The 14,555-nt window shown below is 43.7% G+C and overlaps 1 protein-coding gene across 2 annotated transcripts in view; it reads left to right on the top strand.

The window, feature by feature from the left end:
• Window positions 1–14,555, top strand: part of Kap-alpha1 (karyopherin alpha1) — a 99,992-nt gene that overhangs the window by 61,740 nt on the left and 23,697 nt on the right. For both annotated transcript variants that reach the window (XM_045756609.2, XM_045756608.2), the window contains exons 8-9: window positions 3,467–3,616; window positions 7,214–7,373. In XM_045756609.2, coding sequence (XP_045612565.1) covers window positions 3,467–3,616; window positions 7,214–7,373 — 310 coding nt within the window. The remainder of the gene's footprint in view (window positions 1–3,466; window positions 3,617–7,213; window positions 7,374–14,555) is intronic.

Here is a 14,555-nt window from a genome sequence, read left to right as displayed (position 1 = left end):
ACAGACTTAAAGAACACAAGAGAAGTGTTAAGTCTGCAGACACTAACAATGCTCTCTTCTGCCATGTGAGGGATTCTAATCATCCCATTGATTGGTCTTCCTCCAAAATAATCTTTTCTGCCTCTACTCTACACAGACGCCGTCTTGTAGAATCGGCTCTTATTACACAATGTACCCAACATGAACTTGAGTCCTGGCTTTGTTGCTGTGGACTCTTCCCTTTCACAGTATATACTCAAATGCTCTAATCTTTCTAACAAATGTGACTTAACATAAGCTTACCCCTTCCATTTATCTTTCTTTCTCTTTCCTTTCCTTTCCTTTCTCTCTTTCCCCTATTTCTGTTCATTGTCTTCTCCTACAGCTCCCTTGCTATCCTCTTCTTATTCCTATTACTATCTCCTTCGGTGGTTATAATAGGAGCTGCCTCGTATGGGCCAATAGGCCCTCTGCAGTTCTCATTATTACTACTATCCCTACACCTTACTTTCCTCCTCAGCTCTCTCTTGCCTATTTATTGCCTGTCTCTACCTCCTCATCACAATCGACTTGAGAATGGTCCAGGACGGACCAAAACGTCGTCGTCCCTTCAACTTCTAGTGTGTGGTCTGGCTCAACATACTTCAGCCACGTTATTGTGACTCATTGCCTGCATCTTTGTCAGCTCTTACCATAATCTCTCTCATGACCATTATGAGGCCTTTTAGAGTGCAAAGCTCACTCCTTAGAGCTCCATTGTCCTTCACCAGTAACTTGTGGGGCACTGTTTACGTACCTCCTGCATTTTCTGGCTTGTGCCTCATTAATGGATCCTGTCTCTTTGAGTTTGGGTCTTCTTCCTGGCTGGCAGAGAATCCCTTATTCTCATTTGATGTTTGGTATGGCTTTTGTCGGACCCGTATGCACATTGGCGTGAGGTGTGGACTATGTTATAGGTGTTTCTATGGCTCTGCTTTTGCACCCCTCAATGACTACCTGTTTGCTCCCACTCATTCTCAGGATGTGGGGTCTTGTGCAGCTCCATGCCCATGTTCCCTTGTTGTCAGCGACGTTTGTGACGGATGACCCTCGGGCGCATCTGCAGTTTGGTTCCATAGTGCATTTCCTGGGTCTCTTGAAGCTTCTTTCTGATTGGCTCCAAGAGGATGTTGAAGCACTTGTTAGGAGTCTGCTTGCAGGGGTCTTGGTTTCTGTTGTGGTTGCATCAGTTACACTCCTGTGCTTTGGGATGCAGTGGCCTCATTCTTCACCACCCAACTTGCACATTGACAGACTGTATTGGCGCAATCCTTGGATTTAGCATGGGCCTTGGCTATCCTGTCTGCCTCTCCGTTCTCCTCTTTCCTGTGGATGTGGTGGCGCAGTTCCTCTCATTAGTGGCTGCGGCGGCGCAGTTCCTCTCATTAGTGGCTGCGGCCTGCATCGAACCCTCTTTGCTTTGCGGTTCTCGTTCCTTGAGACAATTGGGTTGAGCTGGGGCTTCGCCTGCTGTGGGACAAGGTAGGCCATATGTGTAGGGTTGTAATGCAGGGTTGTAAGCACTTTCCTCAGCTGGTCCTTCTCTGTCAAGTCGGTGCCATGCTCGCTTTGCTCGAGAGGTATCAACTGCTCGTAGCTCACACCAGCCCTTTCACCCCTTTGGAGGGTATTTGGAAGAGCAGCTCAACCGGCTTTCCAACTCCTGGGCCTTTCAGATCATTTCCTATGGCATGCTGTGGATTTGGTCTGCCCCTACCCCTTCTGGGAGTTTGGGCCTTTCCGGGCAGGGCCCCCCTCCTCTCTTCCTCTTCGAAGTGACTAGTCACAGAACTTGCTGGATCTCTGGGTCATTCCTTGCCCCTCATTCTGGATGAGCACTCTGTCTGCCTCCAGTACAAGATGGCCGTTTGGATGACTTCCTCAGATCTCCAGAACCCATGTTGGCAAGTCCCTATATGTCTGAGGTTCAGAGATAGGCTATTTTTTGTCATGGAGTGACCACCTTACCACATTTGTCGGGAGCCGGTCGGCCGAGCGGACAGCACACTGGACTTGTGATCTTGTGGTCCCGGGTTTGATCCCGGGCGCCGGCGAGAAACAATGGGCAGAGTTTCTTTCACCCTATGCCCCTGTTACCTAGCAGTAAAATAGGTACCTGGGTGTTAGTCAGCTGTCACGGGCTGCTTCCTGGGGATGGAGGCCTGGTGAAGGACCGGGCCGCGGGGACACTAAAGCCCCGAAATCATCTTGAGAAACCTCAAGATAACCTCAAGATTTGGGTTCTCACTCAATGTTTTCTGGGATGCTTTGGCTCTGGGTTGCAGTTCTGTGACCAGTGCTCACCAGGCCTGCTGGGGTTGTTGTTCTCCTCTTCTTTGTCAGTACACAGTATAGTTGCTGTCTTCTGGCATGCCCTACGGTGGATCCAGGGTCCCACAGGCTCAACCCTTGTGGGTTGATCTTGATTCCTTGGTCTTCTGTTCCAAGGCTCGTATTTCCCAGGTTGTCCGCTTTGTAATTAAGTCTTGCCAGCCTGTGGTCTACCCTCGTGCCCACAATGTTCAGTAGTGTGCCTCTCTTTTAGCTGTGTTTGTGAACATGTCCAGGGCTTATAGTCCGATGCAAGGGTTTTGGAGGTCATGTCTCTCAGCTTGAAATCCCATCTTCATGCTCATTTCTGTAGTGCTCCCTCTCTGGTAAGTTCCCATGTTTTCTTCCTTCTCTCTGGATATTTAGATTCAGGTTGCCACAAAGGGCTTACCCCCAGAAAACCAGCATTGAATGTAATGAAATGCCAATTTCTGGGTGTGCTCCTGGTGGCTTCTTGATCCCCTCCATTCCTTCCAGGTCCTCGGGTGGATGTCTACATCTGCCCTAGAACTGGGAGGTCAAGTGCCGGCAAGCACTGGGCTACTTCCCCTTCCCCTCAAACTGTGGGGAAGATAGGATGAATGAGCTGGCACTATTTTTGAGAGAATTCAATTGTTTACATAGTTGTGGAGGTTCTTTCAGCCAGTTTTGAGGCTTTGGTCTCTTTGAATTCAGCAGTAGTTTGTTTTGATTCGCTGACTTTCTGGTTGCCTTCTCTGGTGAAGAGGCAACAATATATAACACAGCTCACTACACCTTTGTGAGCGGGGCCGGGTAACTGGCTCTAGTCCCTGGTAGGCCTGTAAAACTCTATGGCTGATGTGTCCCAGTAGATGGTAACCATCTCAGCATAGAGCTTCACAAAGCCACTGGATCTCACCCAGAAATTAATATTCCTTACATTCAAAGCTGGTGTTTTAGTTACCTTATTGTTTTGCATGAAAACAAATTCATAACCCATATATCACACAACATAATTCCTACATGCAATTTGTGATAATATATTACCAATTACCACTGTGTTGTATACAATACGTTTTGGTGGATACCAGACATTGATATTTAAGATAATATGGGCAAGTAACCATGGAAATAATTATTTTTTTAATTCTAACAGATCCAAGCAGTCATAGATGCCAACATCTTCCCTGTGCTCATCGAGATCTTGGGCAAAGCAGAATTTAAAACGAGGAAAGAAGCTGCCTGGGCCATAACTAATGCTACATCTGGTGGAACTCCAGCACAGATTAGATATCTTGTTGAACATGTAAGATATTATTCACAGATATTTTCAGAGTATATTTAAGTTTGCTTGTTTATATTTAGTGTTCTTTTTACTATACTGCATGTGAATCTGGAATAAAGGCTCTCTAAGGTCTTTTTCTTGACCATTCTTTTATTCTTTCAGAATTTTCTCCCATATACCTTGCAATAATACAGCAAGAGCTCAGTAATTCATAGTCTGGTAACCCAAATCTTCTAGTCATCCACAAGATTCCTTATTCAACATTTTGGCCTTTTTTTAGTCATTTAAACCCAAATGGGGATTCGGGGTAACACGATTTCTGCCAGATGAGAAACCCAAATATATTCGGACCAGGGAATCTCTTTTTTGCCCCAGTCCGGCTGTTGCTCCAGGACCTGGCTAGGTTGGAGGTTCTACCAGGGCAGGGTGATCATTCCAGCTCTCTTATGGCTGGCTCGGCCTTGTTTTCAGGCACTGCTTGCTCGGTGTCTGAACCCAGATGTTTCTCCATGGCTCCACATCTGTTGAAAGATCAGCTTGGTGACTTCCTTGCTGGTTCGGCCTTCTCCTTGGCACTTTGCATCTTGAAAGTTTGACTAGTCTTTATCGGCATCTCTGCAGTGGCAGGTGGCTCCTTCATGGTGTCTCACCTGCATATTTCTTCCGAGCAACAGTATGGGGCTTTTTGGTGCTCCTTTTGCCACTTTTTCTCTTCATAGTTGCTCTTCGGTTTCTGAGTGTGGTGCTCTTTTCTGTCTTTGTTTTTTGTCGATTGTCATCTCATGCTGCATACTGTCGCCTCCTTTTGTGTGGTACTGGCAAGCTGCTATGGCTTGCACTCGGTGTTGATATTACTGTAACGTACGAGTATGGTACGTTATTGGACAGATTATATACACAGAGTTTAGAGGTTTTTCATATTGATTTAGTAGTCATGGTTACAGCAGCTGGTTGTTGACAGTGTCGTAGAAGTTAAGATGAAGCTTAGAGCAGAGCAGAGAGCTAAGTGAGGCCGGAGTCGAGAAGCTTTATGGGGACGAGAGCGTGGAAGCTGGAGGTGGGACGAGAGCGTGGAAGCTGGAGGCGGGCCGAGAGCGGGGATGCTGGAGGCGGGCCGGGGATGCTGGAGGCGGGCCGGGAGCGGGGTTGCTGGAGGCGGGCTGGGAGCGGGGATGCTGGAGGCGGGCCGGGAGCGGGGATGCTGGAGGCGGGCCGGGAGCGGGGATGCTGGAGGCGGGCCGGGAGCGGGGATGCTGGAGGCGGGCCGGGAGCGGGGATGCTGGAGGCAGGCCGGGAGCGGGGATGCTGGAGGTGGGCCGGGAGCAGGGATGCTGGAGGCGGGCCAGGAGCGGGGATGCTGGAGGCGGGCCGGGAGCGGGGATGCTGGAGGCGGGCCGGGAGCGGGGGATGCTGGAGGCGGGCCGGGAGCGGGGATGCTGGAGGCGGGCCGGGAGCGGGGGATGCTCAATGTGGTTGGAGTCTGGCTGTCTGCTCTGTGTTGAAGCTGAAGTGTCATGTGGTCGGTTGGAACTGGGCATGTTGAGTACTACATCTTTGAGGTTGAAGGTGTGCAGTAACTCTCAAGTGTCTGTACTGAACCACTGTTGAAATTATACTGATGATTACTCGCTTCTGGATTGTTTATATAATCGGACCTCACCTCACCTAATAGGTTGGAAGGAGTGTTAACTGTAATTAGGGAAGAGGTACGAGTTTCCACTACCAGACCAATCCAATAGCCAGACTAAAAGATAAACCAGTCCTCTTTGGTCTGAGATTCCTTTTTCTAAGGTTATGTTTTGGTTTCTTTTCTCTGGTTGTCAGGTTTTGGTGCTTTGTGCTCTCCTTCAGAGGCAGGGTTTTTTGTTCCTATTGCTGTAGTGAGGGTTGAATTCCATTGCAGTGTTCCATTCCATTTAGTGTTCCATGAGTGTTCCATTGCTGCTGGTTCCTTTTGTTTTGGCAAAGACTGAGTTGGTTGGTTGCCATGGTTGTGGATGCATCGTGTGTTATGTCTGGTGTAGGCTATCCACCAATACAGTTGGGTCTAGGATTCTGCTTCGGCAGGTGCCTTATAGGTTGGTCCTTGCCCCCCTCCTCCCATGTTCCATGGCTCATTTTCCCAGGTCATCTGCAGTCTACTTCATCATAGCCAACCTCCGGTCTGCTCTCGTGCCCATGATGTTCGGAAGTCTGCTGCTCTTTCAGGTGTGTTTGTAAACATGTCCTGGGTGGATATGTTCACAAACTGCTAACTGTTAATTAAATAGCAAACATCCCCAGGGCGCTCAAGAAAAAAATTGTTCAAATATCTTGTTCAAATACCTTCCTTCAGGAAGCACAAAAATCCAAATAAAAAGTCTAGCTGTTGGTAAGGTTGTGGTTTAGCTGTAGTAGCCTGGAGAAGGTGCATATTTTGAGTTGAGGTGCCACATAGGAATAACTTTGTTGATTTATTTTCATTGTTTCTCAATTTATTTATTTAGTTTTTTCATGCTAACAGGTTGTATTTGTGTGTCAAAGTTACTTTGAGACAGTCTCCGTGGTGTAGTGGTAAGACACTCGCCTGGCGTTCCGCGAGCGCTATGTCATGGGTTCGTATCCTGGCCGGGGAGGATTTACTGGGCGCAATTCCTTAACTGTAGCCTCTGTTTAACGCAACAGTAAAATGTGTACTTGGATGAAAAAATGATTCTTCGCGGCAGGGGATCGTATTCCAGGGACCTGCCCGAAACGCTTCGCGTACTAGTGGCTGTACAAGAATGTAACAACTCTTGTATATATCTCAAAAAAAATATACAATTAAAGATATAAAGACACCCACATACTTATTCATAATAATACATGTATATATATATTTTAAGCCTAAATCTTAAAATTGCATATAGCACACGTTTTTACCTCAAATATATACATGGTAATCACTCATTTGCTGTTGCTAAAAGTTTAGTGTCTCTATGGCTGCCCTAAACATTCAGACACTGGATGGTGATGTTGCCAAGCAATGGTCATCATTTTCTTACTGAGGCCCCAGAAGGAAAGTGAGGGACTCTGGATTTTGTTTCAAAATGGGGGATGGTTACTGGTGTTCTGAGGAAGCAGATGTGATCTCTATGTATATGTAGGGCTATTTTAACTATTTTAAATATGCTGATCATATATATATGATTTGCGCCATTTTGTGATAGTACTCAAATCATATATGTATGTATTGTGCTGTTTAAGGGTTAATCATCTTGGATTGTCCTCCTCATTGATACTTACATCTTGGTGACCCTGTAGGGACTACTTGAACAGTTCCCTGTAGTACCCGTGTCAGAATGTCATCTTACCTCACTGTCCATGACCCTTTCTTTTGGACACAAGATCTACCATAGGGAGCAAGCATGTAATATGCTCAGAAAGGCATTTTTCTTATTAAAAAGCCTTATTTTGAAATGATGCTTTAATGATAGGAATCTAGAAATAACCCGAATGGTAAAAATGTTTTCTGGAAATTATAGAATGAACTTGGCGCACCATTCTCATGAACATACTGTAACACTCGTAATATTTTTTTTTACCTATGTACATCTCCACTAACTATACTACCATAATATTTTTTTCTGTTTCTTTTAGGGATGTATATCTCCACTGTGTGATTTGTTGACAGTTATGGATGCCAAGATTGTGCAGGTAGCTCTGAATGGCATCCAGAACATCCTACAGCTAGGTGAACAGGAATCCAAGATTACATTCGGTGTTAACCCATATGCTGTCTTGGTTGAAGAATGCTATGGTAAGTCTTTAAATAGTTTTATGTTAATTTTAATCAATATATTTTTGGTGTTTTTGCTAGTTAATATATTACTTTCATAGTTTGCATTTACAAGTTTAAATTTACTTAGTACATTTACTATTTACTGAGAGTTGGTTCCTGATGCAAATAGCAGTGTTTTGAGGGAGTAGGATTTTAAAATTGCTGATGCTTGGTGGATGGAAGAAAAGATGCCTAAAATGTGAATTTTTGGAAGGAAATGTTGTAAAGGCTATCTTTATGGGAGGCTACAACACAAAACAAAATCTTACAAAATAAAACCCCATTTTTTTTTTATAAAATCTACATTCTTTTTATTCCGAATGTTAGCATTCCCCACCCCCAAGGACAAAGCTATTTAATTTTTAACCTCGGTGGTGTGCAGTCTTCACACAAGACACTCCTGTGATGTGCAAGACAAAAAATTTCCCCAAAATTTGTTTCCTTTCTGATGATGATAAAATGTATGGGAAAGATCATGGGAGCATGGAATTATGGGGAAAGTAAAAAAAAAATTAAGTATGTGTGACATATTTTGGCCATGATAGAGCAGAGAAGTTGAGCAAATTATAGGCACTTGGAGACGCTAGCCCCAGCAAACCCATGGGGCGGCAATTGCCGATAATATAATTTTTCGTAATTATTTCAATGTGTCTCAATGGTTTTTCTATTTTTTTTTCTTTTGCTGTACACTGTACTATTATTCAAAAGTGTGTAATTTGATGAATTTATGTAATCAAATATGTGGAACATAGATACTATTTGAAAATATGATGCACATATTAGTCACACAGAGCACATTCTTAGGACAATAAAAGACTGTTTTTGCTGTTATTACACTATATGCTGTAAAATATAGGGGAGTCTACTCGGGTCAGACAAGCCCTCAAATGTCAAGTTCTGGGAAGGCAGCCATCTTCTCTTCTCCTGCAAGCTAATTTCAGGGTAGCTACTGGAGTCAGGGTATGGAAAAATCTGTTGCCAATGGCCTGAAGTTGGGGGAACACACACACACACTGTATGCTGACTTTGCTCTGCTGTTCTTTCCTGCCCCCTGTAGTTTATTAGCATCCCCGTTCCCAGTCATCTATTGCTCCCACAATTTGCTGTGTCAATACTGGCAACTTACCTGAGCTAATTAGTGTTTCAGACCCTTTTGTTTAACCGACCTCTTCCCATGGAGGTCAACGTAAGGAGTAATATCTCATTCAAGCCTTACAACATTTACTAGAAAACTTACTCATACATTAAAATATCATTTATCTCAAAATAAACATTATACGTACCTTACCTTGCGGTTACCTTACGATGATTTTGGGGCTCTACGTCCCTGCGGCCCGGTCCGCGACCAGGCCTCCTCGTTGCTGGACTGGTCAGCCAGGCTGTTTGATGCAGATGCTCGCAGCCTGACATATGAATCTCAACCTGGTTGATCAGGTATCCTTTGAAGGTGTTTATCAAGCATTCTCTTGAACACTGTGAGGGGTCGGCTAATTATGTAACATGTAACTAATTTCAGATGGTCTAACTTGCTATAATGTTTTGCTAGCCGCCTCCTGGCTGGCATGCTGGTAGTCTCGCCTGCAGATTGTTCAATCAATTTATCTCGCTGTCCTTTATATAAAGAATAACATTAAAGCCTCATCTCAGCCAATATGTATATATCAGTCTGTCTCAATCAAAGATAGGTAAACTTAAACACACTAATAACACATTATCATAATAATTTAAAGGAGAAACATAAGTATCAATACTACAGTTGAAATTCATACTCTGGATCACTAAATCATATTGAAATGAATATGATCGCTTTGTAAGGTCCCACACAGGAAAAAATTCAGCCAGCCTCGAAGAGTGTCCGTCAGTCTGAAAGAGATTCAGCCAGCCTCAAAGAGTGTCCATCAGTCAAGAAGAGATTCAGCTATCCTTGAAAATATCTATGGAAAACACCACCATGGAAGCCGCTAACATTGTTCATCTATGTATCATCTATATAAATTGGAGATAGCATAGGTGGGCAAGGGTGGCGCTCAGAGCTACAACTGGATACATTTGCTGTATCACTTGCATCCGACCTTTGTGTTAGGTCCTTATTGCGCCTAGTTTCACCAATATTATGACCCCTTATGTTCTTCAAACAATAAGGTTTGAATTTCACCGACAGAGCGCGATCTTTTAACACCGAGTTGGACAGGTGTTTGGGAGCCAGAGGTGCGTACGCCTCTCACTTGGTTGCCTATGGCTCAAACTCCTGGCCCCTCTGACTGCTGCCACAAATTATCACTGTCTCATTTGATGGATCATCTGATCACCCAGGGACATCTGCTCCAGTCCCTCATTGTTACTATATAAATGACTCAATACTGTCTACCTCTTGTGCCCAGGGACCCCCTCTCTGGTCTCACTGTTGGTTGTAGTTCACTTAGACACTATTGGTCCTTACCTTCAGGTACCTGTAGACCATACTGTAAGAATGTAACTTCTGGGTCTGTCTGCTAGCTGCTGTTGCACACAATCTGCGATTAGCGAGCCATTCGAATCTCTTCTAACTCCAATTTTGACTTCATATCTTGCACCCAATTTTGTGACTAGTCATGGCTGCATCCATCGACTCTTCGGAAACCAGTTACATCATTTTGGTGCACTTAGCTCGGCACACCTTTCTGATGCCTAAACTTCTTAAAGAATAATTGCCCTTTCTGGCTGTGAAGACCTCCAGCGGGTCTCTCTCACGGCCTGCTGTGGCTTGCCAATCCTTCAGTTGCACCAGCCCCGATGGATCCGTTTTCAAAGAGCATAGCTCCTGGCCTCACACACTATTGCCGGATTCCGTCCTTAACTATTTATGGTATCGGTCCTGCTCACGAACATCTAATGACGAATATCTGCAAAACAATGATAGAACAACAGGACAAACGGGCACCTCTTGTGAAGTTTGGGTGGAAAGTGAGTGGCCCTGGCACATTCTGGAGCTTTCATAGCGTTACTTCATTGCCTTTTTTAGTGGTGATTGGCTCTCCAGGCAGCAATTTCACAATCTGGATCTGCCAACACACTGCTTCTCTGGGATTCCCCTCCTTCTTGTACAGGAGGAGCTACCTTCATCTCTGAGGCCTCCTTCCCCACATATTCACCTCTTTAATGCTATAAAAATATACATTCATAATGTTAGTATTAATGCTATAAAAATATACAGTGGTGTAACACGAAGATTTTCCAACAACATTCAGACAATTGAGGTGATAAACGCCACACAGTCTCAACGTGATCACAGAGGAATCGTTATGATATTGTCTGCCAATACAAGTGTTGGATGACTACAATGACTCCTCGGCTTAAGAATGCCCCTATTTACAAACTTTTTGGGTTACGTGCCCAATTTCTTTGTAAAATCCGAATCGGGTTACGAGCTTTGCCTCTGGAAACGAAGTTTGTTAACACTTTCGCGCTCTCGGCGCTCAAAAAAAAACAATACCCCAGATGCTTTCGGCACTTCGCGCGCCTACGCGGTAAGACCGAAAAAGTGTACACTCTTTTGACTGTCCTGACAATAATTGAAGGCGCACGTATTTAAATTTGGTATCACTGTGTTCGCAATGAAATTGTCTATAAGAGCATACCTATAAAATGCCGCCCAAGCATAAGGAGTATCAACACCAAATAAAAAAACTATGCAGATCACTCGCCGAGAGCGCCAAACAGCAACAAAATGTTTCCACTCTCTTAATGGTTGCGAAGCCTACAGTTGTCCTACATCGCTAATTTTGGTATCATTGGAATCGCAATAAAATTCTCTACACGGACATATGCATATGAATGTTTAATATAGGTAATTGCCCACCCGCAAGAGTGTGTGAAGTGGAGAGTAGTTAGCCGAGAGCGCACTGGCGAAAACACGGGGGAAATCATGCTTGGAAAGTTTATACATTTATACGTTTCCTGACCCTACTTTTCTATGTACGTATTTCTTTTTTATACCAATGTGTTCGCAATAAAATTTTCTATACGATGAAATGTATAACATTTGTACAAAGCATGTGTAAGAGAAGCGCCAAATATAGAACCACGTCGCTCAGTATGCGTTCGCGGCAGAAACGAACGCATTGTTTTCGTTCGTTTGATGTTTGTCATGTTTATACTTGTTGAAACATTTTATAATTTGTATGACAGTGATCGCAGTAAAATTCCCTACACAGACATATACTGTACATAACACATACAAATATTTCCCACGTGTTGGATATATCAACGGCTAAAGGGAACCCACTGCCACACGCCCGCCACACCCAGAGCCACACCCCCAAACTTACGTGTTTTTTTTTTTTTTACTCATAGAAGTTTGTGATATAATATTCATTCTGGTACCAAAAAATTTGCAAATAAATTCTCTACAAAACGTATATAATCTGAGAGTATCCCCATCCATTTCGGTTAAAAAATGGAATTTATAGAAATATTTTTTCGATGGACGAGAAAAGTAGGCTGTTATGCGGAATCGTAAGAAAATACGGCGACGAGTTATCTCTAATCTAAAGCGCGAAAGTGTTAATACGCGTATGGCCGACCTAGCGTGTGGTGGCACGGCGATCTCGCCTCAGTTTACCAGTGCCTCCTGCCTAAAGACAATCCCGCCTGAATTCTTTGTAAAGAATTAGTTTTGTTTTTGGATTTTTGTGTATTTGAACATTAAAGTTATTATATCTTGCCATGGGTCCTAAGAAAGTCAGTGGTAAGGTTCAAGCCAAGAAAACACATGTGAGAATGACCATAGAGGAAAAAGAAGAGATCATTCGTAAACATGAAAATGGTACACGGGTTGTTGAACTAGCTAGGCAGTTCAAAAAGTCTGTCAACGATATGCACTGTACTTGCTAAGAAAAGGGACATCGAGTGCTAAAGTGGCAAAAGGTGTATCAACAACAACGAAACAAAGAACAGAAACACTTGAGGATGTTGAAAAGTTGTTATTAATTTGGATTCACAACAAGGAGTTAAGAGATGATAGCATTTCAGAGGCCATCATTTGTGAGAAAGCAAGGCAATTGCATGAAGTCCTGTTTAAAGAAAATCCCTGGAACAAGTGATGCAGATACGAGAGAGTTTAAGGCAAGCAGGGGATGGTTTAAGAAATTTAGAAAAAGAAGTGGTATTCATAGTGTTGTGAGGCATGAGGAGGCTGCCAGCTCAGACATACCAGCAGTAGAAAGATTTATTGATAAATTTAAAGATTTGGAAGGGGACTCCCCTTCCAAACTCTAACACCTTTCCTCCTTTCCCCCTCCTCATTGTCTTCCATACGTCAACAAGAGTCAAGAGAGTCATCAGTAAAGGTAAGTAATAGCTTGTACATACTTTAGTACTGAAGATTTGGGTAAATTAGGTATAAATATACTTTGAAGTTAATCTTTTTGGGAGTCTGGACTGGATTAATTCAATTTATATTATTTCTAATGGGGAAATTTGCTTCAGTTTACGAATATTCGGCTTGCGAGCCATCTCTGGAAACGGATAAAATTCGTAAGCTGAGGTACCACTGTACTTCTTAATCATCACATGAGATATACACAACAAAAATAAATAGGATCCTGTACTTATATTAATTCCCATACACCCAATCACACTCGGACATTGACGATGGTGTCATGGTGTCATCAGCAGTGTCGCTAGTGTCTTCCTTTGATGTTGAGGTAGGTGTTGCAAATGTTTGATGGTTGATGACAGGCTGAAACGTCTGGCGCATTGTTCACGACACGCGTACGTGCGTCACGTACTCTACTCACAGCGAGGCCTAGCTTTCTTCAGGGCCAGGAAGTATTGCAATCAACCTCCAGTCAGCGTTCTGATGAACATCCACCCCTAAAGTCACCTCAGAGACCACAGTCCCTCTCACACAACTTGGGCACATAGCTTCACACAGTCCTGTATATAGTTGACAAATCACTTCTTTTCCACACTGGAACTTCTTATTGATACTTAGTACATGTTACCTCTCTCAATCATTGAGCTGCTGTGCCAACACACCCACACTACGGAGACATGTAATCGCACTTACAAACACACCGTTCAGAGGCAGGACTCGAGCTGAAGCTTAACCCTCCCCCCCCCCCCTCGATCACATTTAGGTGTATACAGAGATGTTACCTTCCCTTGGCTTTTGAGATGAAGACACTGTCTTTTACTGAACACTCATCTACGTTGTACACACTTAGTAGTAGAAAGTAGTAGATAAAATTGTTGGCCTCGTGGAAGGTCTTACTACCATAGAGAATGTGTGCGACTACAGGAGAATAGGCAGATACGTAAAAGGGAAAGATCGACCTTTGAGGATCACCCTAAACTATGCCAAACAGATAGAAGAAGTACTAAGGAATGCTAGAAAATTACAAAGTGATGAGGATGGGAAAGTGTGGTCGTTAAGACGAGATCTTTCAAGACAGAGAAACTGAAACTGAACCTCGCCGAGGCAAAACGTTTAAATGAGAGCGGGAATGAAAAAGAAATCAATTCTTTTTTCTACAAAGTGATAGGGTTAGGCAGACCAGTAAAGTGGTACATAAAGGCAAACCAACAAAATCGTTAGAGAGAGGGGGAGTGAAGAGTAAGGAGAGGGGGAACAAGTTCCTGAAGATTGCATACACCAACATAGATTGAGTGAGATCGAAGATACTGGAGTTAAGTAATTACCTAAGTGTAGTTACAGGATGAGAGCTACGCTCGTGGTGTCCCATCTTCCCAGCACTCTTTGTCATATAACGCTTTGAAACTACTGACGGTCTTGGCCTCCACCACCTTCTCACCTAACTTGTTCCAACCGTCTACCACTCTGTTTGCGAAAGTGAGTTTCCTTATATTTCTTCAGCATCTGTGTTTAGCTAGTTTAAATCTATGACCTCTTGTTCTTAAAGTTCCAGGTCTCAGGAAATCTTCCCTATCGATTTTATCAATTCCTGTTACTATTTTGTATGTAGTGATCATATCACCTCTTTTTCTTCTGTCTTCTAGTTTTGGCATATTTAACCCTTAAAGTGCGCATCACGTCATATGACGTGCTGTACGTTGTTCCAGTCAACTGCGCATCACGTCATATGATGTGTTGGAGTACTACGCAAGATTTAAACAGCCCGCGGATACACGGGGTTCACCACACCTTCATCAGGGCTCTTG

The sequence above is a fragment of the Procambarus clarkii genome, chromosome 53, assembly GCF_040958095.1.
Source record: "Procambarus clarkii isolate CNS0578487 chromosome 53, FALCON_Pclarkii_2.0, whole genome shotgun sequence".
In the NCBI taxonomy this organism is placed as follows: Eukaryota; Metazoa; Arthropoda; class Malacostraca; order Decapoda; family Cambaridae; genus Procambarus; species Procambarus clarkii.
Note: the sequence above shows the minus strand (reverse complement) of the source record. Positions and strands in the feature narration are given on the sequence as shown.